Source organism: Scatophagus argus, chromosome 16 (genome assembly GCF_020382885.2).
Source record: "Scatophagus argus isolate fScaArg1 chromosome 16, fScaArg1.pri, whole genome shotgun sequence".
Classification (NCBI taxonomy): Eukaryota; Metazoa; Chordata; class Actinopteri; family Scatophagidae; genus Scatophagus; species Scatophagus argus.
In genome coordinates, this window is record NC_058508.1 from 17,415,864 (window position 1) to 17,440,727 (window position 24,864).

The following is a 24,864-nucleotide window of genomic DNA, read 5'->3' on the forward strand; positions in this document are numbered from 1 at the left end:
TGCTCAACATCCTGGTTATTTTGCTGTAAGTGTTTCTATGTCTGCATTTGCTTTAGTGCGCACAGCGTTTGGTGATATGTCTGTACGTCCTTTGCAGGGATCATCGTCTGGAGCGTATGGAGGCAATGGAGAAACAGATTGCCAGCCTTACTGGTCTGGTCCAGAGTGTGCTGACCAGAGCACCAGACAGTGACAGCACGTAAGACTCACCATTATACCCCATTAACCCTCTGAAACACGCAGACACAGCTTCAGCTCAGACGCATAGACAGCATTATCGACAGGAACAGCAGCAGGCTATTACCAAAGCCAGTATCAGCTCCATGGTGCTACATTACGTAGTGTGAGCACAGCAGAAGTACAGAGCAATAAACATTAGGTGCGGGGCACAGTGCTATTGATACATAGAGGTGTGTGAGATAGCTTTTCAATATAGTTCCTCATTACATTAAACATTGCTATCACATCACCCTCACATTGAACACAACAGGGGCTTCTTAAAAAGAAGATAAGTTGTCAATGCAAGCAGTTTAACAGTGTTCAAGAGTAGTGCTGTTAGCGTTAGCACTGTAATTGCCTTGCCCTGTGGCCGTTGATCCTCAGATGCGGCCTGCTGCGTCTCTGCATGATGGCGGGTTGCCCTCCGGACCAAGGGACGGAGTTCTCACGGCCATTACCTTTCTCTTCCAGCGAGAAGACCGAAACCAACAGTGACGGCTCCGCCACTGGAAGTGAGTACAGCAGCTTAATTGACCCGTGTACCGAACTCACAAGCCTTCTTGTTACTAACACTGCAGCCATGCTAATCTCTGCTAACCTTTAAGGAATTCTTTGACCTTTCAATTTTCCTGAAGACAGTTCAACAGGATTTACAGAGGATAACGGACACAAACAAGCCAGGATGGTGATTTCCTGCTGTTGCATTTACCTGACAGCTCTCACAATGGGAGGATGGGCAACATGCTACCAGGCCAGGAAGCTGCAGCCTTTATCACCTGTCCTTAGTTATAAGATCGCTTTCTGAACAGTTCAATATCAGCAGATAGTTTTAATAGTTGTTAAGCTTTGGAAATCATGGTGAGAGTTATTTAAACACTAGCAAAATGTGCCATGGTAGGTCCATATACTTCCAGACAACAAACATACGCCACACCATGCCAACTCTGACAGCTATTGACAGCTTTCAAAGCCAGCCCAAAAGAAGACAACTAAACAGGAAAACACACCAAAGTTCAATTTAACTGAACCAAACAGGTGTGAATACACTCTTAAACACTTACTGAGAAATTAGGCATGATTTCTACTTCATTTTCTGTTTTTCTTTGACTATTTTCTCTGACTATTGAAGTTTCTTTCTAAATGACTCGAAAATCCCTAAAATATGGCTTGCCAATTCCACTTTCTAGATTTGTTAAATTTGGGGACCACCTTAAGACTTTAATACCTGGGAAAGTATTATCACACTCGGTCAGCTGAGGAAAGTATTCATTTCATCAATTTGTTCAGTGTGGAGGAGTTTTTAGCCTCCCTCAGCACAAATACTAAAGCAAGGGGGAAATGCTGGCGAAGCTCCGTCAAAAATAAAAAAATATACCTTCCAACAGCTTGAAGCTTTTAAAAGTTGTTAAACATACAAGACAGTTAACATAACCTTCTTGGCGAGGTAATAAGACAGACAGCTTTGAAGTATTTGGAAGGTGTATTTTTTCGCTTACATCTGTCTTCGTACTGGATATACAGGGAATGAGTTTTATGTTTCACTTGCTGTGACTTTAACTGACAAAACAAACATTTTCCAGTGTAGACTTTTTAAAATATTTTCAACAGGTGTAGCCTGAAGCATTGCTGAATAAAATCCTCTTCCTGCTTTTCACTTATTCCTCTCATTGTTGTTGTTGTTGTCCTTTTTTTCTCCTTTCTATTCATTTTTTGTTTTTTTGGCTCCATTTTGGCACAAACAAACCTTCTGAGGCCAGACTGTCACAGGGCCAGTGTGAGGACACTGTCTTTGTTGCCTCCTCACAAATTGATACACTGCCAAAGACTAAGCCATCAGCAGAGTCATTTTCTGTGCTGTAGTTAAATGACCATCATTGTGTAAAAATGAACTTTTAAGACTTTCCTCTCCTTCAGAGTCTCTCTATCAGCCTCTCATTAATTTCTTGGTAACTGGCTCACTCTTTCTATATTCCAGCTGGACGGCTGAAGCAGAAAGGTAGTTGCCATCTCCTTCTCTATCGCCCTTTTTATTTCTCCTATCCTATCCTATCCTATCTCCTATGGGTCACTGCTCTCTGTATGGGTGTATGGTGCTGGGGATCTGGCGGTGTCTGTCCTCACGTTTTCCCCCCTTGGTGGTTTTCCCGGGAGAGCAGACTCTGCTCGCCTTGTATCTATTTCTACTTTTTGAATTTTTGCTTGGTTTTTTCCTTTGGGAATTTCAGAAAGTTGCTTTGTCACGGAGTTGGTGAGTAGTATGTGAGTGTGTGTCAGAATGGCTGGGAAGTCAGTGGCCATACTCACAAAGCTCTGTGTTAAGAGGAGAGCATGGTTATCCCCCCTGTGTCACTACTGAATAGACTAATGGGACTTCTATTCTACTCACTAATAGCATGAGCTCAGTGGGCTATTAGAGTTTTGTGAATATGGCGCGTTTTTGCATTAACACACTGTATTTGTTCCAGTGTGTGTGTGTGCCCAGATTTTCTGCATATGTACTTTGTTTCTTTGGGCCTTTATGCTGCGTGTGTGTTCATGTTTGTACTGTGTGCCATGTTGGCGCAAAGCCCAACAAACTAACCAATTTGTCTCCCAACGACCTCCTGCTGACCCTCCCCGTGTCCTGCTCTGTGATTGGCAGCTCATACCCCATCAGCACCTCTAGCTCTGATGCCACCGCCACCTTCTAACACAACCCAGGTCAACAGCGTCAGCCGCTTGCAGATGCAGCTCCACCTGAACGGCCTGCAACAAAGCGCCATTGACCTGCGCAAACAGCTCACCCAGCTGCGCAAGACACAGGTATGGATAGGCTATCTATCCATTTATCTGACATGTTTTAAAGAGATTGTTCTCTGGCATTATATATAGAAAAAATCTCTCTCTAACATTTTTGTTATCTAGTAATGCTTATATACACCAATCAGCCACAACATTCAAACCACTGACCAAACCACTGGTGAAATGCATAGTGCCAGTGACCACAAAACACCCCCAGAGGTGCTGTGTCCCTTCCCCTGACAGGTCAGAGCTGTTTTGGCTGCACAAGGGAGATCTACAAAATATCACACAGGTGGTATTAATGTTGCGGCTGATCAGTGCATATTTTTATTTGTTCAGGTATTTCCATGATATTCCAGTTTATAATTTGTCTCTTTTTACCTTCCTTTTAACAAAGTTTAATATCATCAGCTGGCATATATAAACAATGTTGCAAGGGGAAGCCTTTGCACCTGAACGTACTTACTTGCAGTGAGTGTGTTACCACACCTGATGCCAGCTGCAGTTTATTCTTTGGTGTGTGTCTCTGTGGGCATGTGTTTACACTGGTGAGATGTAAGCATATATAGATATACATATCAATTACATTTAATCTACATGGACACCTCTACTCCTCCTGTACCCATGTTCGCTCACACAGTCAGAATGATATGAGCAACATAACATAAGCAACATAAGAGAGAAATATAAATACCCAACCGTGGAAGATTAAGACAACAAGCAAAAGAAAACTGAGCTTATTACGGCTAATGTAAAGAATCATTCCAGTAATGTGTAGTCGTGCTGCATATTTTGTTTCCATACTGTTATTCTCAGAATAAAAAAAATCTGACAGTCATTGTGTGCAGCCATATGGGGCAGCGTTCATAAATGCCAGCTGCCATTTGCAGCAATATTTAAAAATGCCACAAATGGAGTTTTGTTTGTAGCTCTCAAAGCATTCAAAACGTACATTTATAAATTGAATTCTAAAGCAATAATTGCTCTAAACCACAGACAGAACATTAACTGTGACTCATTAGTGCTCCCTGTGAAAGCTGCGGCACAATGTGTTCAGTGGATTGTACAGCGTAGCTGTGCCAACAGGTTGAAGTGACTCCAGTCGTTTGCATCAAGTAGCATCATTTTGATTGGTCTGAATGACATACTAACAGAGATTCCCTGTGTCACTGTTGACATGCAAATGAAGTCAGATTGTGTGATCGCATTATGTGCTCTGCATCTGGTTTGATTTTGGTGCCGAGGTCCACAGATTGTTAGTTAGCAGAAACAGCTAAAATTGTCTCCAGTATCTGAAATGTTTCTGTTTTCTACATGCAGTGGTAAGTGTGCCGGTAATGTATACTGTGCCGTATTTCAGCTCGTATATTTATGCTTGAGCAGTGGCTTTGATGTTCATTTGATCCTCACTTCAATACCTTGCCTACGGTAAATAACTCCTGCACGTTCTCATAGCTGAACTGCATGACACATTTAGGAAACTGTTACCTTTTGAGTAAGTAAGTATAATAATAATACTGACTGAACTGAATGTGTGAAAGACAAAAGTTTGTCTCACGTCGCATGGTATTTTATAGAGATGCCGAATATCACGGCGTGTGCAGAATCAGATGATTCCATTTATTGGTTAATGTAGGAGGAGTCAGGAGGAGATGCTGAGATAAATGCTTTTTGTGGTGGAGGAGACAATCCGAGTGTTTAGCGGGGGATGAAAAAGGACAGTGAGAGTAATGCGACTGACAGATGCAGTGCTTTTTCTTTCTCTGACAGCAGTCACAAGGGCTTCTTGAACTGGCTGAGCGGTGAGACAGGGATCAAAACAGCCAAGGCTGTTCTGTACCCAGAGAGGACACTTTGCTGTTTACCTGTATGTGTGCCCAAGTGTGACCTCTGCACCTGGACCCATTTGGTTGCCCCTGGCGATAGCCAGCAGCTTAAATTTTACATGTGGCTTATGAATTATACAGAGCAGGAGAGACGGGCAACTGGGAGAGAGGGAGCACGGTGCTGAAGGATAAAAAAAAACGTCTAAAAATGTTTTTCTTCTGGATATATTAATATTTTTGAAATATGTAAGCACAGCATTTGGCCTGCTGTGGTATAATGGAGAATGCTGGGTAATTTTAAATGTTGGTGATCTTGTTGTCTTGTTTCACTTCCTGGAACATAAGCCTGATCAATTATTAATGTTTCGTGCTCACCAGGTGCTTTCATCTGAGGGAGTTGTATTACACGCAGTGGTCGTGTAAAATATTCCATTCATAACACTGAGGGGGAGCCAAGTTCACACTCAGTGCTTCTGTCACGGACATCCTCCGTTCTCCTCAGGGCAACTTTCTGTGAGAGGGGAAATATTACATGCATGTGCTGATGGAGGCACACTGCTTACTGCATCTACCAGACTAAAAACCCACAAGCAAAGACTGAATAGCACAAATAGTCAAAAATAGAGCAAAATGTTCTCCTGGTATAACAAGGCAGAGAGGGTTGAAGCGACAGTCTTTTCTCTCAAGGATGGGACAACTAAATGTGCATTTGCTGTAAATTGCTGAGGTCTGTTAGACCTTAGGCGAATTCAGTTCTCCACCTCACTGTCCTGTTCTTAAGCTGCGATGGAAGCCACAGAACATTTGACAGCTTCAACAGGCTGTTCTCACGAGGCTAGCAGGTTAACAGTGATACAAGTATTTTACAAATACTTGCGCCCTGCTGAAGTAAGCGTTAAATATGTTATCTGTAACATTGTGTTTGAACGTGCGTCTCTGTGTGCAGCTGGAGAACCAGGACTCAGTGCGAACTCTGTTGAAAAGGACAGAAGCGGAGCTGAACGTGCGCGTTGCCGACGCCCTGAGGAAGCAGGAGGATCCTCTGCAGAGACAGCGCCTCCTGGTGGAGGAGGAGAGACTCAAGTACCTCAATGAGGAGGAGCTCATCATCCAGCAGCTCCAGTCAGTATCTGTTTAAGACTCAGTGTTCACCAACAATGTCACACAGTGATTGTAGAACACTACATGGCTTTTGAAATAAATCTTCAGTCAACAATAATCCAGACATTAATAATCAAAACAAAAATCAATGGATTTGTACAAGTACGAGTGATTTTTGGACCGTGAATTGAAGATATACGGTTATCTGGTTTAAGAAAAGCTTTTAACATATATTTTAAAATTGCTCCAAACAATGCAAAATTTATAATTCCATGACTCATGGGGTGATGCAGTGATAGGATGAAATTGTAACTGTAATTAAGCCAGTACAGAGCAAGATGCTTATTAAGATCTGAGGTATGAGACGGTCCAGCAACTAATTGAAGTGACTACAAACACAGAGCTGAGAGCTACCTTGAGATTTAATAATAAGATAACTCGCTTCTGTCTTCTTCATGTGTGGAAATGTTCACTGCTGTAATATTTCCTGTATCTCTTTGTGGGCCGCAGAAGAGTTCCTGAATCACTCGGAGCGACATTTTGATTGCAGACTAATTGGTTGAACTCTAAGATGATTCTTGCTAATCAATGTCTGTTATTCAGCCCTACTAATGGCCAATTTATTTTACTTAATTATTCATGGAACTTTGATTCATTATATAACTTAAGGCAGATTTATGTGACATGAGTCTGACCAGACCAGACATGCACTCAATATTAGCTGAACAAACTCACATTTGTACAGATCCTCTGTTGCACTTTTCCCCACAGTTGTTCCAAAAACTTTTAAATGCCCGTCCATATTGCTTTCAGTTTAACTGTCCAGAACTGTCGACATAACTGCCAGTTGATTGAGAGACAGTTTATTGGCGGAGGCTTTTCCTGAAACTCAAATAGCATTGAGATAAACATCCAGTAAAATTTAAGTGTAGCAGAGGAATCCCTGGTGCTCAGCCTTCTGTCCGTTCCATCTCAGCGACCTGGAGAAGTCAGTGGAGGAGATCCAGAAGGAGTCGTCTGTCAACCACAAGCTGGTGACAGTGCAGGAGCTGGAGGAGAAGGCCACTGTTCTGAGAAAACTGGGAGAAACACTCACAGAACTGAAAAGTGAGTCATGCTGGCACATTTCACATTCTGTGCACAGGCGCAAAACAGAAAACACAGTCTTCCACTCTGGCAGACAGTTTATAATGCACTAATTACTCACCAAGGCACTGATTATCTTTTAGTCATCCACAGCCAGTCTGTCAAACATTTAATCAGTCTCAGATTGCACATTGTCTTAATGAACTGCATGACCATTTAGAGTAGTTCAAAAATGTTTTGTTTGATTGCAACAAAGACACTTAAAGCCTTCAGTGTCTTTGAAAAGTAGAATTAATTTGTGGGGATTGACTTCCGATCTTACCTCTCTATTTCCTGCTGCAGATCAATTTCCAGGTCTGCAGAGTAAGATGCGGGTGGTGCTCAGGGTGGAGGTGGAGGCTGTCAAATTCCTGAAAGAAGAGCCACACAGACTGGATGCCCTGTTAAAACGCTGCAAGAGTATAACTGACACCCTTACCACAATGCGCAAGTATGAACCTTCTTCGACTGAGAGCCTCAGTATATCAGCCCTTTTATCCTTCATGTGCCACTTTAAAGAGAGCCAATTTGTGTTGAATTAAATAAGCTGGATGAAAATCTGTCCTTGTATAGACTTGAAGATGAAAAAGGTTTAAAGTAATCTTATAAGTACTGATGGAAAAATGTTTGTTCGATGTATTCGTATATAGTGACAGTTGAAGTGAAATATGTCCAACATTAGCTGACACAAAATCTTGCCCGTTTATAATCGATGCGAGGAAGGCTTTTCCATTTGCACCTCTGCCAAACAGATTATGTTTTCACCCCGATTTGTTTGTTTGAGTGTCAGCAGAACATTATGGATTTTCATAAAATGTGGTGGACAGACAGGCCAAGGAAAATTGATTAGACGTTTTTGATTCAGATTTCCACCATTAAACATTTATTGTTTTGAGCAAAAGGCTCTTAAAACAGGCAGAGACTGAGAGGTTATTTAAATCATAATGTATGAAGGAAAAAAGGGTCTCCTAAAGGGTGCATTCAAGCAGCCAGTATTAATGTGACTACTTGGCATTATGACACTCCGATAAAGGCTCTTTCAGTCGCATGAATAAAGACTTTTTCATTTTATGTTGAGCGTGGACTTTTAAAATGTGCCCTTCAGCATTCTGTCGTCTATCTCCCAATCAGTCTTGTGTCCAAAAAAAGCCTCACTTTCTGGTTTAATTAACCTCACCGATCAAAAGAGCCCATCAGATTTAGCTTTTTTTTACTTGTCTTGTGGGCAGAAGGGCGTTGGAAAATTATTCAGTACTGGCAGAGGTTTGCTTTCTTCAATGTTTTGAGGTTTTTGATGGTTTTTGGCATTCAGCAACAATTGTTTTCACTTCAAGTCATGGATTACGCATGTTTTGATATCTGTTAAATTTCAGTGTTGATTAATGAATTCATCTTCTCTGTCTTACCAGACAAGCGAATGAGGGAGTGTGGAAGAAGCAGGACGACTTCTCTATTCCTTCGTCAAAGCACAACGATGACTTGCGAAAGTTTTCAGACTTTGACATCCCCACAAGCCCACCGCTCACCATCAATGACCTTGGGGGAAGCAATAGCCTGTCCAACTGGAGTCCCCACTCCAGCCTCAGCCGTGGCCATGGGAACCCGTCTGGCCCACACAAGGACAATCATCCTCCTGTTCCCCACAAGGGCAAAGCTCTGGAGGAGCTGGAACGCCGTACTGCTGCTGACAAAGCTTCATCCGTGGAGGTCCGCCTGGTAGGAATTATTTTTGCTGTTTTTCACCTTTTTCTTTTATTCATCATTCACATATTTCTGCAGTGCAAGTCTTGTCACAACGTAGCCACACCAGTGTAGCAACGCCATACGGACTGTGTGTTTATGAAGGTTTAATTCTGTGTACTTCACAGGCAGCAGAACGGGATTGGGAGGAGAAACGGGCCAGTCTGACACAGTATAGCGCCCAGGACATCAACCGGCTGTTGGAGGAGACCCAGGCTGAGTTAATGAAGGCTATTCCAGACCTGGACTTTGCTGCCAAGCAGATCAAGCCCTCCTCCAACACACCATCCTCCCAGATCCCCCAAAGTGGGACAGGAACCCCAGAGCACCGTGTCAGCAAGCTCCAGCACAAACTTTCTGGGAAAGAGGGAGGATCCAGACGTGGCTCTGGTAAGATGATGAATTCAGTGCTTCAGTCTGCATCGTTATCCTGCATCTTTGGCAAAGCCCTGCCTTTTCAAATTGTTAACTCATCAAGAGCTAAGAAAAACAGCTTTGTTTTCAGGGTAACCACATGCATTTTGAAATGAGTCCAATCAGTTTTGAAATGGTATTACAAGACCTGCAGGTCATCAGATTTTCTCAGGTTTGGCAGGTTTTGTACACCACACATGATGCCTACAAATGCTTCATAGCTTGTTCTAAAGTCACCATGAATATAATATGCAAGTGTGTATCCTTTTCCAAGATGTCTGAATTGCTTCCCTTTCCAGATGAGTTGACAGTACCACGGTATCGCACAGAGAAACCTTCCAAGTCTCCCCCTCCCCCACCACCCAGACGAAGTTTCCCATCTTCTCCAGGTCTGACCACCCGCAGTGGAGAGCCCCTCATTCCTGGAAAAAGTATCAAGGTAAAAGAGAGGGTGTATCCTTTTAATATGCACACTGTAATTAAAATGGACAGTGGTTTAATTGCACAAGGATCTTCCTCAAATGTAACTGACTGGCCTGCCCTTACAGAGAGAAGGTGCTTGCTAATCTATTGTTGTGTTAATATGTTGTTTTATGAAACTAAGAAATATGCTTGTGAGATCAAAATATTGTGTGCTTGTTAGTATTCAAGCTGCTGACAGTGACTTCCGATATGTTAAAAGCCCATTTGTGTTTGCAATTATAGAAGTCTGAATCTGAAGAGACTGAAGGCCAGAAGCCTCACATCAAACTGAGGAGGGCCGTGTCTGAAAACCCTCGACCTGCATCTACGCCCCCAACACTTGCCTCCGAGGACAAGGAGGATAAAGAGGAGGAGAAAATTGCTGCCGAATTGGAGGTAATCTAATACATAGGCTGTGGGTTAGGTTGGTTTTATCCAGAAGATCATTTATATTATGTCCACAATCTGCCACTGGATTTTGCAGCGCACAAGCAGACATGCTCACCATCATTACCACATGTTCAAGCAGCAGGTGCCATATGTCCCCTTGCCCCTGGTACTGGGCGAGCCCGAAGATCACATACTGCTCAGTCACACACATCATCACCCAGGGCTCACAGATCACAACCAGACAGATGGATCCTGATAGCTGCTTGGACTGTGTTTGAGATGGCTTGCCTGAAATTTGATAGAGACACAGTCCACAAAAGCTGATTTTGATTATTCAGTCGCAGTTGTGTTTTAAGTGTACAATCTGACAGCTTTTGAACCCTCCCTTGTTCTTCTCCAGCTGTTTGAGAGAGCTCCGCTCAGGCTTGCTCTACCCTCTCCCCTTCCCCTGCCTATTAGCCCTCGCAGCGGGAAATGTATACCCCCCTGTGGACTGGACCTGAGGCCCTCTGAGGCTCCAGGCACTGAGGTAACACTCTGGCTGACCCTGAGTGCTGTGGATGGCTGCCTTCTTAAGCTTCCTCTTTTTGCATCTTTTCCACAGTCCCATCCGTTCCCCCCCTCTGCCCCCCATCTCTTCAACTAAAACATGGTCTCCCCCTAGCAGATAGTATTACTTGATAATTGTTAATATGTACACATACTGTGTTTAAGAAATCCCAACCACAAGCACATAGAATACATGGAAGCAAATGTTTTAGTCATATGGCTGGTGGTCTGATTGTCAGATTGTGCCAAAGCTAAGACCATATCGCTGTGTTTACTTTTAAACCTCAAGTACTTTCCTCATTTATAGGGAAGGCGCTTGTCTTCTGTCCCCCACATCGTGTTGACAGAGTGTTTGCCAGTGTCACCCACTGCCTCAGAGGATCCTGTCAGAGATTTAACAAATAACTTCGTAGAAGAGAGTCCATCACAGGAGTGGACTGGTCAGTACACTGTTCAGCGGAGTGAAAATTCAAGAGAGAGGAATTCATTTGGGGGCCCTCCTCAGCGAGAGCAGTGTCGTTTTAAAGAGGACGTGGAGTTAAAACATGAAGTTGCCCTGCTGTTGACAGAGCTGGAGGTGAGAGTGGTGTCTCCTGTTGAGGCCCAGGAGCTCATCAGGGGAACTGGAGAAGCTCTGCAGAGTGTGACCATCTCACCACAGACCAAGGAATTCTCTGAGGCCCAGCTGAGTGACCGACCCCTCCTGGTCTTCCTCAGGGAGGAGGAAACAGTCAGGGAGGCCTACAGGCTGCTGCATTCCCTTTTGGAGTCATCCAAACCGGTGCCCAAACCCAGAATAAAATCCGCCCTCCTCTCGGGCCAGCGGACCTCTCTCGTGGAGGCTCTGAGGAGAGGGATGGAGACTGGGGATAGGGTGCTGACACTTCAGCGCAACACTGAAACTAAGACAACTCCTAAGGAGCAGCAGAATTCTGTGAACACCACTCTTAAGTCCAGTGGGTCAGCTAGCTCTGTTGACAGTCTGTCCAACCAGAGCCAGAGAAAAACAAGAGAAGATATCCGTCGCAGCACCTACAGGAGGCTGGACAGCTTGGAGGAGACTATTCGTGAGCTGGAGAATACCTTGATAGAGATCAGCGGATATCCAACTGCAGAGCAGCTCCACACTGAGAGAACCACCGAAAGCCCTCCTGCACAGATGACAGGCAGTCCAACCTCAGAGACCAAGAAGCCACCAGTCCCACCCAAGCCGTCCTCTTTCAGCCCGGCATCGATCCAGGTTCATTTCTTACCCCTGCTGTCCAGATTCCTGCTCTGAAGCAGCATGCTCTATTTCTTTCTTCGCTGGTTCTCTCTGGGTGACTGTTGGAACTTCACTTTCAAGCTTCTGATGTCTGCTCCCTGACTAAATCAGCATCTAATTGTATTTGAAATCGAAAATATGTAAAAGGGGACAGACAACAGACTTCCTCCCGACTTGTCTGTTCTGTGATTAGTGCTGGAGCTGCTGTCCTGCTGAGCTCAGACTTGTTAATTGTTTCTTTATCGATCCGTCCTGGCATCTGTTCTCTGTCCATAAATCTTGCCAATCTCACCTTTTTGTTATACCACACACGCAGTAAAAATAAACACGTAGATGATACAAATATATCTAATTTTCTCTCCTTTTTTCCTCCTCCTCACTCTCTGAAATGAATGTCTTCCTGTTTGTTCCAACTTAAATTGACTCAGAAATTGTTGTAGACAAAATAATGATGGTACATCAGTTGCTGTGCTGTGTTTAAAGAACCTTCAAGGCATTTTTATGCACTCTGTCACGTTATAATTGCACACACCAAGAGTTGCTTGGTGAATTTGTGTTTTCAGGACACAGGAAGACAAAAATACTGCGAGCAACTTCATTATCAGTCTTCCTACACAGGAAACTGCACGAGGATAGAAATCTCTCTCATATACCGCAGTCAGATATCACTTCTAATACATTTAGTGTTAATATCTGAGAAGCAAGTGTTGAACTCTATTACTAGACATTGCGAGTAGCTTGCTTTCAACTAACCTCCAGTCGGCCTTAACGCAACAAAACATTAGTGTTAATCAAAAGACTTTTTGTCTTCCTGCATCAGCTGCCACTTCAGTGAGGTGTCTTGACGGCCTGTGTAGTATTCCCTGTTGCTCTGAATGTAGCCTCCTACTCAGGGCAAGGCGCAGTACTCCACAGTCTCACTGTCATGGTGAGTTTCAGCTGTCTGATGTAGAGCCAGGGAGTATTCCCATGGGCATGGCTGAGAATTACAGAGTCTTCACACATTATTTCATCATCGCAACTTCAGCCACGTTCATCATTTCAACATTACCCTTCTTCCTGCTCTTGTCCAACGCTGCTCTCAAATTCAAATTCACGCTGACAAGCAATCTTCTTTCAAGCACTGTTTCAGTTCAGTTTTTAATTAGCGTGTTAGAATAAGGATGTATCAGTCAAGCGTTAAATATACTGTAAATCTGATGTCTGCATTTTAATATTCAACTTCACATCAAGAGAAGAATTGGCCTAGAAGGAAGACAGGCAGCTTCTAGGTGCCTTTATTGTGGCAGAGAACAATCAGCTATTTGACGCTACTACAGTTAATCTTTTATTAGTTTTCCTTTCAGCTAATGGCTCTGTGTGCAGAAGAGACACAGCTGGATGGAAATTTGACTGAATACGTATTTGTTTTTGCACGTATTAGAGACAGTCAACAGAGTAACTCAGCGGGAAAGATCATTAAGCACACAATCTCATGGAACCAGCAGTGAGGCTACGCTACGCAACGTCAGTTTTAATGCTTTGTTTTTATATTCTCGTCTTTGTCATTTTCTGCTGATAGATGGTGAAACTCTGAAGTGGATTACTCAGTTATGCCAGCTACAAGCTCTGATCTTAAAAACCTCATTGCTCTCAGGAGACAGACTAGCTTGCTGAAATCAAACTCTGTACAGAGTCGATGTTGTCTGTGGTGTAAACCAAAGGCACTGAAGAGGAGAAAAGAAATGTGCAACCATGTACTGTGTGTCCAAGGTCTGATTCACTCTCCTCTCCTCTCCTCTCCTCTCCTCTCCTCTCCTCTCCTCTCCTCTCCTCTCCTCTCCTCTCCTCTCCTCTCAGGGAGGGAATATTTCTACAGTTGGTAAGGTCCTCCATTCATCAGCTGCCTCCAAACTGAGGCACCTGCAGCAAAACAGCACAGACAAGACTAAAAGTGGCAAAAGAGAGGACTTCCTGAGCACCCAGGGCCAGCAGCAGGTATCGTCTTTATATTTAGCACTGTCAGGGGCAGTGCACACTTGATTTTGCAGCGCCTGTGCAGATGGGGACCGTATGGTACTTTCCAAGACAATCTCAGTATTGGTTTCCTTTTTTGTTGGTGACACCCAGATTCATAACTGTTTTTCACATATTTTTTACAAAAAAGCTTGCAGAGAATGGGGGTATAAAAATCATAAGATGTGAAAATGGTGATTATTATAAAAAAGCAAGAACAAAAACGACATTGCCTTTTATCATGCCCTCTGAAACTGGGACAAAGAGAGGTAATGATCTGTGCTGGCTATAAATCAACAACAATAGGACAGGAAATTCTTTGGATGTGGAAGAGTTTTTGATTTTTCACATATATACATTGACCTTGTTCTTCATATAGAAACACGATTTGTCATTAAGGTGGTGGCACATTCACACACACACACACACACACACACACACACACACACACACACACACTCACACACTCACACTGCAGCAAGAATGTCTGCATCCTAATCTTAGCAACCTGACAAAGAAGCCATGCGGCCCCTCTGTATTTTACACCAGATCAAGCATAAATCATCATCACTCTTCCCCTTCACTCAGTCCTCTCTTTGCCCCACAAAACCACTGCACTTCCCCATCCTGCTCCACTCCTCACCCAATGTTTCACACAAGATGGATTTCTAAAATATATAGCTTGATTTTTTTTTTATTTTTGTTTTTAAAAGACAGTGAGCATGATTTACTAAATTTAAAACCAGGTTAGCTAATGATCAGAAATTCTTCGATGGCACATTATAGAGACAGTCTCATTATCGTGGGTTTGTTGAAATAGATGAAAGGATCCTCTGCAGGCTTTTTTGTCCCGCAAAGAGATGGGTGTCAAACAGGTTGCAGTGGTGGTGGATTAGCACTTCAATTACCATTGCTTTGTTTTTATGCACTAAAGTTTTAAGCCATCTCTAATTACAGTGTTTAAACCCATTAAAAGTCATAAAACACCCTTTTTAGCCTTGCAATGGCTGTATTACCATAACAAACAGATTACAGGAGAAATCAGTCTGGTTACACAAACCAACAAAAATGTATGAAAAATGTAAAACTTGCAAACCCAAATCCTATTTCGATACATTTGTTATATGTTTGTGTGGCTCAGCATCTTTCATTTGCTTTTAATTTTCTAGCACTTGGGGTTATAAAATAAGGTAAAGGACTGGACGTAAAGATGCAAGTTGGCCTCCAGAGGCAAGGAAATTGAACTGATGAAGCATGTCAGTCCAGTAAAGCCGAGAGCAGATTTTTGCACCAAGCCAGTGCCCAGGGGGAGAAAAAGCTTAATGTCAATGCAGTTTCAAAAATAACAGGGGCAGTGAAGTGAACATAAACCTTCATACCCCATAGAATCTGACAGAGCATTCAGACACAAATTCAGTCTTGAAGAGTGCAGACAAATGAATGTGTGAGGAAGAGAGAGTGAAGAGATAGGGAGAGTAATGAAGCTTTGGTCACCTCAGACTGAGAGAAGATTGGGAGGAATATCTGCTGTGCCATGTAATAATCACCCCTTGAGTCACTGGCAATCACTGATTATTCAGTATGAAGAGGACAGTTCTCTTTTCCCTACCATTAAGTCTTTCACGTTTCCTCATCTTTATGTCTCTTTCCTTCTTCCGTTTTCTGTACTTCGCAATTTAAGCACGCTGCCTATTTTGCCTTTTCACTCCTCTCCTGTCAGTCTCTCTCTCATTCCCCGTGATTTAGAAAGGCAGAGTGGATTCCTGCACTTGTGTAATGAAAGCAAAATTAATCCCATTATTTCAGTATGACGCTCAAACACGGCTCGCTCTCTTTGTACACAAACTGCTCGAAACAGTCATTGTGAAAAGAAGCCGTGTGAGTGAATGCACTATCCTCAGAGGGACAGTGGACAGTCAAAGCTAATTGTCAGCGTGGGAAGTCGCTGCCAAGCCGTTTAGAGTGGCAACATACTACAACTGTATGACTAATAACAAGGACAAACAAAGAACCAGCTGGGCCTAAACCTAGACAGTATACTGTCAGCTGTGGCACTTTTCAGAATATCCAATAAATGCGTTGTGTTTTCAATTCAATTCAGTTTATTTATATAGTACCACTTTCCAATTACAGCAGGCCTAGACCATACTCTTTAATTATATATTTTGAAATATGATGTGCAATGAGTAGTCCATTAGTCCACTAGTAACTAGAGGTTTGGCATACAAAAACAAGCACTGGACAGGAGAGGAGAGGAGAAATGTGCTGGTAGTGGTGTAGTCATATTAGTCTCAGCACTTCTACTGAAACAGATGAACTTGTACAGAGACCCATGTGTTCAATATTAGATAAATAAATAGTTCCAAAATAAATAGTCACATAAAGAAATTCTTGTAAGACACATACAATGAAAAAAAAAGTTTGAAATAATTTTATGAACGTGGCAGAAAATACAAACACAAATATTTTAGCCCCCTATTCAAACATTAACGAAGCACGACACTCAGAGTCTTGAGCTGTTTTATTGCTTTCCACAAGCTGTTACATTTGAAATCGCTCCTTCTTGGTCAGATTCCTGATGTCTTTAATGTCAGACCAAGTAAATGGCACAGATTCTGACAATTTAGCTAACAGATGGATGGAACGAAGTCTGTCTCCAAAATCATCTTAAATTCTGTATAATGAAACAGCTGAGCACAGGCTATACTGGAAAAACATGCTGATTATCTGCAGCTCATCTCCTCACATTATAAAGTCGACTGGCTCACTTGCATGCGGCTTTTAAGAGCTGATTAGGAACTTTCGCCGACTCTTCACCCAGTACTTTTTTTCCTTAACCCGTCACTGACGTTTTGCTCGTGATCAGTGTCAAGCGAATTCTAATTACAGCCACTAAAAAATAAAATATGAGCTGCTAGTTTTTGACAACTAAAATGTAATGAAGTGCAGTAATTTGTGCAGAATGTGTCAAAGATGTTACAGTCTTCCAGCTTCTGTACTTCTAGCATCCACATATTGTGCCTTAGTATTTGCTTTATCCTAAAAATTATCCCTATTTGAGTCAGTGCACAGTTCACCCTCAACACATGCCTGCTGATAACAAGTGTAATTGATATTGTTGTTCCGACTATCAGACGCGCCCACCTTGGGTGACCTCTCTGCTCGGCCCACAGATGAAGGTAAAGGCTTCTCTTCTCTTAAACCTTTCCTGGATAAGATTCCCCAAATATCTCCAAACGTATACCCTCCTTCCAGTTCCCAGTGGTGTTTCCTCTTTTGTTTCTTCTGGCCACATGATAATTGATATTTCTAGGGCAAACCTGTGGAATGAACACACCACTTCAGAGTATCTCAGTTGTCTACTGCCTTCCACCCCAGCTAATACGTGAATAGATCTAAATGTATAAATAGCTTTAGCATCTGTGGAATAATCCACACAGTGAAGATGACATTTTCCACCAGTTCAGATGAAAGGCAGCTGGTGAACATGAACATGTTATGAAAGCCAGCTGGAAAGACATTTGAACATTTTAAGACATCACCGTGTACCATCTGCAATTAGTTAAAACAAGACGCACTGGCACCACTTATTGATTTTATGTGGGTCCTGCATTTAACATTGCCAATTTCAAGGTTTTTTTGTTTTTGTTTTTTTTTTATTTTCATGGATAAAATATGCTAGCTGGATGAACATTGTGCTGTCCAGCCAATAATAATTTTGGATTTAGGGTTTGCAAAATGCCAGATTTTGCTCAGATTTCAGAGGCTTTGACGTTCAAAAGGGTGAACCCTGGCCACCTCGTTGCACATGCCCCTGCAAATAATGTGATCCGAAGAGACACTGGAGCAAGAAAAGGCATTAGGATTAATGTTCAAGGTTTTTGCACAGCCTCAGTTTCTTTTTTTAGTTTTGGTTCTGATGGTATCTGTGTGTTAATTGCAGGTGTTAAAATTAACAGAGCCTTTCTGATGGTGCTGTGCACCGCTGTGCTCGGGCTGTCTGCTCACTAAAGCTTTACTCAGAGGTATTAGAGCATTCCAGGCATGAGGATCCGTCAAATCAATGTGCTGGATAAGAACAGACAGTTCAAAGCCACAATTTCTCCCCGTTTGCTTTGGCACAGATCAAGGAGGGCATGACAATGTGAATCACTTTCACGCTGCAAAACCCTATTTCCATTTCCCATTTGACCTCTTATTACTTCTGGCGGTAAAACAGGCTAGTTAAAGGTGCTGGAGATGAGGTGGAGCTCGTGAAGACCTATCCTGGGAGGCTGTCGTTTGGCAGGCAGCTCTGAATGCATGAGATGAAGGCCGGCTGCTCTGCTGCGTTCACAGGCCAGAATAAATGTGTAGGCCAGGCTTGAGAGGAGTTCCTCATGCAGAAGGAACAGCCCCGCTCTCTGGGGATGCTTGGCAATACAGGCTGTGGAACTCCAACAGAGCAGGTGAAAGCCTCCCAGCAGCACAGTCTAGACTAGCACACCTGTTCTCCTTTCGTACAGAACTAATCCACGTAATCCCTAAACAAACACACTTCAGAACTTTTTGAGCACACAGAAAAAACTTAACCCCTGTTGCTCCTTCTGAACACCCCCCACCACCACCACCAAAAAAAAAAAAACAACCTAAAATAAAAAAAACTAGGTCTGGCTCTTTAAAACAGATTCTGGCTCTTACCCTGCCTTCACTTTAGTGTAATTTGCTTGGTTAGTTCACTTACAAACTGCGTCTGGAGCTCTCCACTGCAAAAGAGAGACAAATACCTGTTGTGAATGTGTTACCCACTAGTCTCATATTGCTGGAATAGTGCCATCTACTGACACATTCCAGCATTACATGAAGGGACTTCACGTGTGATGCTGTCTGTCCAGGATGAGAATATTTTGCATTTTTTTAATGAGAAACATCATTAAAACAAAGTGTCAAAATAAAGATTGTAATTTGCATTGTCACCTAGTGTTGTACCCTATGACAGAAGGTGTGTTTATCAACGGTTTGGTCGTCATGTGTAGATGGCAACATGTCTCATGGCTTGCATCACACATGCTGATATCAGCCTTAATAACAATCTCCTGCATTTGTCTCTTGTTCTGTTTCCTTTCCCTCACCCCTCCACCTCTTACCCCCTGACACGTAATCCTGTGGCCAACCTCACCTGCCCGGTCACCCTGTGTGAACCCATGCTGCCCTGCCACTCCCACGGCCTGCCACCCTACTGTTCCTGTGACCCTGCAGCAGTGAGCAGCCTGTCGTGTGTCCAGCCTCTTCAGCTTCCTCCTCCTGCTCCTGTTCACCTGACTAGAGAGCAACACACATCCATCTGCCCCTTTTAATTCATTAAATGCTTCTTTCACGTCTCCAGTGTCAATCTACACTGAACCCCAACCTGTGTCCCCTTGTGGACGTATGTGAGCGAGTATGTGTGTGCGTGCAAGCATGCATGCACGGGCATGTTTGACTGTAATGGTAAGGGAAGGTGCTGCAGGGGACAGTGCCCAGCCAATTTTAAGACTTTAATTTTTCATGATTTTCCCTTTGATCCCTGAACCCCCCCCCCCCCCCTCCCTGCCTTCTGTGTCCCCGCTCTACCTGAAGGCCTTGGGGACCAAGAGCACCAGTGGCAGTATTGAGCCTTACCTCTCTGGGTTCAAAACCGGCGTTTTCTCAGGCAGAGTGCCCTCTCCTGCAGCAGCGTTTGCCCCTAGCCTGAGGAAGCATCCCCAGGAGGGGGCTATGCCCTCGCTGACAGCCTCCTCCAGTCAAGCGAAGGCCCTGCTGGCAAGCCTGTCAGCCTCTGGCCTCAGCGCCGAGGCCCTGCTCCTCTCTTCCACCCTCCGTCATCACCGCCTTCTGCGTGAGCAGCGAGCCTCCTCCTTGCCCTTGCCCAGCAGCCAGTCCTCCTCCCCGACTCCCCCTGCTACCTCCTCCTCTGCTTCCTCTTCACCCACCACCCCGACTCCTTCTCTGTCTCCCTCCTCTCCCACCCCTTTCAGTTCCCTTGCCCTTCCTTTGGCGGTTCTCAAGCGCAGCACCTGTAGCCTTGACAAAGAGGGCGGCAGCGGGCCTGTGAATAAGGACCTCACGCCTGCTGGCTCTCACTGATGAAGATGGACAGGATGAGGATGTGGGAGAATTCAAGCACCATCTCATCATGAACCATAAAGCGAGGACAACTGCTTTATGGAACGTCCCAGCACAGTGTCACATTTTCTTTCAGGACTTTTTTGTTGGGTTTTTTTTTTCATCTTTTTCTCTTTCTACTTTTGGCCTCAGTTCAGTATGCTGAGTTTTCATATTTTCATGGCAAGAACTGCTGTACTGTAAATGGAGTCACAATCTTCTTGGACAAGTTTCCTACTTTTATCTTCTGTTCCGTAGTTCCTCTGCGGTCCTCCCACACAGTCATACTGCCAGTTTGTCAGATAGAGAGCGCACAAATGGGCCTCCCCTCCAACCAGACTGCCTGCTGTAAGCTGATGTTGTCTGGACAGATTTGCTGACAGCAGCAGTCTCATATATACCCTCACTCAATGGGTTGTTAGTGGAGTAGACATAATTTCTGTGACTGTGACTTTCATTGTAGAAAATAGAGCTGCAATAATCACCAAGTCCAGTAATTGTGTGTGTGTGTGTCGAGGATGATCTTGTTCTCACTTACCTGCATCACCAGGCAGAATGTGAGGCCATTCAGAAAAAGAAAAAAACAAAACAAAAAAAATCAAAATCAGTCAAGGTGATGATTGTTGATTCAAGCTGTTTAGTGTTAAAAGGCCATTTGTGAATTTTAATGCATCACCTGCGTTTTGAACTCTGAACTGGTGCTATATTTTCCCCTCCGTTCGTACACACTGTGTGAAGAGTTTACATGATTGTCCTCACTCCCTGATCTTTGACCTGCACTTTGTTGCAAATGTACATTCCTCTGTCTGACAGTCTGCTTTGGTCTCATGTCACATTTATATGCATCGCTGCAAAATGAAATCCGAAATTAGGAACAATTGGAGGAAAATTTTAATTCAAAGATTTTATCCATTAAAGCACATTTCTATTGAAAATAGAACCAAGAGAGACGTTTACACAAACAGAAGGGAAAAATGCAATTGGTGACTTGTATACAAATGTTTAATTGCTATGTATGTGTACTAACTAGTTAATTATGACAATCAGGATGTTTCCACACTAGCATCTCTCTGGCATTTTAGCACCTGACATCTAAAAACCTTCCCAAAGACTCAAGCACACACAGTGATGAATAATACACACATTCTGTCACACATGCTCTTGTCAAGCCAAGCTGTTTGTACTGTAGAAGCACAGACTCTGCTAGATTGTTTTTTGGTTTCAGCAAATCTCGTGTGATGATTCATCTTTAAGTCACATCTGTTGTACCAGTGATAAAGAGCACTTGGGGAAAGTATCATGTCAACCAGAATGTGATTTCACCCTTTAAGGAACCTAATCTACAACGTGCAAAGTTAATATTTTCTGGAAAGCAGCTTTGAAACTTTTCAGCCATTTGCTCTTTGTAGAACATGATGTCGTCTTTGAGCAAAGAGCAAAATGTACTTTTGACTATAGCGAATTGATCACACTTCAACATCTGTGGCACTGTTTCAGCTCTCGAGTAGCCTTTGAAAGATAAAGACAGCACATATCAAGATTCAGATATAGTTTGACTCTCAAAGGGTCTGAGAGGACAATATAGAAATAACATGCAAGCACAGTTTCCTTTCAGCTTTCACACATGACACGTATTTTGACCTTGTGAATCTGGTTAACTATGACAAGCACAAAGCTACAGATGTTTTATGTTTTAAAAATTCTGCATATTTGAAGTTCTTTCAGATTACTGATATTGCTGTTACCTCTTTGGTTTCATTCACTTCATTTCATGACTGATTCCCTGAGTGTAAACCCTGCACAAGGAACCATTTTGAAGCTCCTTGTTCTGTGTTATTGCCTTAAGGCTGCCCACTGGGGAGGTGACGAGGTCGAACGGACACTCATAGACTAAATGATTTCTTTTCAGTCATTCACTTGAATGACAGTGAAATCGTTTTTATTTTTTTGTGGTGTTGAGATTAAAACGTGCAAAAGGGCCTTGTGTCAAAGAGTTGGCAGCTTGAGGAGAGGGGATTAGTTTGGGGACATGTGTTTGAAGGCTACTTTAATAAGGCCAGCTTTGACTTGCCTTGTCTCCATTGAGAATGCTGGTGATATAAAAGACCAAAAGAGATGACAGAAAGGGTTTGACAGTCAGAAAGCCGTTAAGCGGCTGTTCCTTCCCTGCCCCTCTCACTTTGCTTTGTCTTTTGGTGTTGAACGTTTATGAAATATTACTCATTCAGTTGAGGTTATTTTTGGGCCTCAATTCAAGAACAGTGTGTGTGCAATATGTAATTAGCACTCTTGCAATTTTACCAAGGCTGTGCTCTTTGCCTTTGAGAAAGGCCTGTTTGTCTGCAAGGACCTGTTACCATGTTTTCTCCCAGTGCCTCAAACACTTTGTTCTTGCAAGAAATCCCCAGTTGGTCTTGCATTACAGTATTAGATCAGCACCAATGACAGAATAACATTTTTACCCAAAGAAGAGGCTGCAAGAATTGCCTTGTTCCCATTTTTCACAGAAAATAACTAAATGAATAAGTCAGCAGTTGAAATGCAGAGTGTGTCAGGTTGCAGCGGTGGCATTTGACTAAACGCTCCCCGAGTTTTAACAGTGTGCAAAACTGCAAGCTCACAGTACAGAGAATTAAGCCTCACCCTGGGTGTTTTGAAGCTCTGCCAGGCAGGTTCAAGCCCTGGGTTTCATATTGAGTGAAGTCAAATGAAAGAAATTCACTTACTCATGCTGTTCCACACTCAAATCCATAACTTTCCGAGTTAAATTTGCTGCATTTGCGTCTGGTGAGCGTTGGAGAGGAAGTATTCACGCTTGGCCGCCCCCCCCCTCCCCCCCCAGTAAAGTCGGAGATGAAACCTCCCAGAATTGCGTGACAGTGCTCTCTGGAATTATTTTTTTTTTCCGAGACAAGTGTTACTGGGCTGTGATTTCAACGTGGCTGGAGGCTTAGAAGGGCATGTCGAAGAGACTCATAGAGGATGCCCCTGGCAATCATAAAAACTCATGCAAACTTGAACTCAAATGTAGAAGAAATATACATATATGAATATATCTAAGTGAGATGTTTGTGTATGATATTATAATTGTGAAGAAAAGTGTGATATATATATATATATATAGGCCTAGATTAAATTATATACTGTAAAATGTCATCATCTCTTCAGTTTTATATATTAGTGACCATTTTGTACAGATTTTTCTTTTTTAATTCATTGACAGAGATATTACATTTCACACTGAGATTATTTATTCATACACAGAACATTTTTATATTTGTTTAAAAAAAAATCTGTATAGATAACAGTTAGCCTCTGTAAGATACACTGAAGTTCATTTCTAAATGCTAGGATTTTCTTTACAAACGCTGAGTTAGATTTTATGCAATTATGATTTATGAAAAGCTTGTCCCTGAAAACGCTTGTCTGGCTCGTCTGCACCTTTGCCTCCTTATGTGAAGGGTCACTATCAGGGTGTAAGAGGCTGGACCAGTGCCTGTGCTTAGGGGCTTATTTTGCTACTATCCTTTTGTTTTATGGGGTTTCCGCTACCTGTGGTCTCCTTTTTTTTCTGTGGTTTCACCCCATCCTGTTATTTGTGATTCTGCTGGTATCAGTGAATTGGAGATCATCAGAAAAATAGATATTGTGGTAACTGCTGTGAAAGGTTATTTTATGGGCCCAAGGCTTCAATATAGAGCCTTCCTGCTTTGAGAAGAAAAGTAAGTTAAATGGCTTTAATTTTACTCTTGTATTGCATGTGAACAGGAGTGGTAGAAATGTGGATGTGGATGCTCAGTGCAAAGTGTTCAGAGACAACAGGTTCTTAGTCAGCTGTTGCACAGCATGGCTTTAAATAGCAGTTAAGCTAAACCACAGAAGTTGTTAAAAAAAAAACCACCAAGATGGAGCAGTAAGGGAATTACATAGAGGTGTAAGAATTTAAAGCTTTCTCTCTTCCTTTGTCAATCTATCATTTTTTATAATGAACGTACATTCTATAGTATGTATATGAGATTTTTACATGAATGTGTGGATGTTCAAAAATCTTGGCATCAAAAAGTAGAAAAACAAAATTGACTTGTAAATAGGCCGAGTGATTCCTTAGCGAGTTCAACAAATTGTTATGTCCAAAAGAAAATGTTTTATTAATAAACTATGACGATGGGTACAAAGGTATATACAAAACAATGCATGTATAGTCTCAAGCAATCGCACGGTGCAGTCGAAAAAAATGTTGTCTACATGTTTTCTCAAAAAAATGAGAAAGAGAAAGGTGGTTCTGCGTTATGTTACAGGTTTATTAACATGATGAATGAGACGTTATTTTGGTATCTGTGACACAGGCATGTTCAGTCTAACTGTGATGTTATGTGATGATGATGATGATGATGATGATGACAGTGGCAGAGAGTGCTGAATGTACAGAAGGACTCAGAATGCTTGAACGCACCCCAGCCAGAGACCGGTGATGGTACTCTCACCACAGAGTGATTCTCCCATTTGTAGAGTAGTGTGACATAAAAACAAAAATAATACAGAAAATAGATCTATAATATAATGATATATAAATTTAAAAGCCTACTGATACTGGAGATTCTAATTTATCAGTGTGGATGCCATGATATTCTGTGAGAAATGTGTGTGTTTTTCCTGTGAGAAGACAGCAGGCAGTTGATCCTGCCTTCTTTTGTACATAACTTGCTGTGATTGATTGTGTGTCCAATAAAGTGCAGCTCTCTTGTACAGTGGCGATGTGTGATCTTCGTGATAGCATGTTTACGTCAGGAAAGGAGTGCGTTGCTTTCGGAAACAGAAACTGTGGACGCAAAGTGTGGATGCTGTTTGAAAACACAAATGATGTAACCGATGATG

General features: G+C 42.7%; 2 protein-coding genes across 16 annotated transcripts in view; both read left to right on the forward strand.

Moving 5' to 3' along the window:
• The window catches only part of si:ch211-278a6.1 (SRC kinase signaling inhibitor 1), a 95,795-nt gene extending 76,552 nt beyond the window's left edge, over positions 1 to 19,243 (forward strand). For 9 of the 15 annotated variants that reach the window (XM_046416606.1, XM_046416605.1, XM_046416609.1 and 6 more), the window contains 15 exons: positions 98 to 199; positions 604 to 731; positions 2,195 to 2,215; positions 2,861 to 3,021; positions 5,773 to 5,948; positions 6,904 to 7,034; positions 7,356 to 7,503; positions 8,462 to 8,768; positions 8,921 to 9,182; positions 9,506 to 9,645; positions 9,912 to 10,064; positions 10,459 to 10,587; positions 10,915 to 11,847; positions 13,711 to 13,848; positions 19,105 to 19,243. In XM_046416606.1, the coding sequence (XP_046272562.1) occupies positions 98 to 199; positions 604 to 731; positions 2,195 to 2,215; positions 2,861 to 3,021; positions 5,773 to 5,948; positions 6,904 to 7,034; positions 7,356 to 7,503; positions 8,462 to 8,768; positions 8,921 to 9,182; positions 9,506 to 9,645; positions 9,912 to 10,064; positions 10,459 to 10,587; positions 10,915 to 11,847; positions 13,711 to 13,848; positions 19,105 to 19,110 (2,935 nt within the window). In that variant the 3' untranslated portion in view covers positions 19,111 to 19,243. The remainder of the gene's footprint in view (positions 1 to 97; positions 200 to 603; positions 732 to 2,194; positions 2,216 to 2,860; positions 3,022 to 5,772; positions 5,949 to 6,903; positions 7,035 to 7,355; positions 7,504 to 8,461; positions 8,769 to 8,920; positions 9,183 to 9,505; positions 9,646 to 9,911; positions 10,065 to 10,458; positions 10,588 to 10,914; positions 11,848 to 13,710; positions 13,849 to 19,104) is intronic. The other 6 variants (XM_046416612.1, XM_046416608.1, XM_046416614.1 and 3 more) reach the window with 6 other exon arrangements.
• A 149-nt stretch (positions 19,244 to 19,392) lies between these two features.
• LOC124074006 (putative protein TPRXL) lies at positions 19,393 to 19,971 on the forward strand. Its single transcript, XM_046416621.1, has one exon. The coding sequence runs from the start codon at positions 19,393 to 19,395 to the stop codon at positions 19,969 to 19,971; it is 579 nt and encodes a 192-aa protein (XP_046272577.1).
• Positions 19,972 to 24,864: the final 4,893 nt, after the last annotated feature.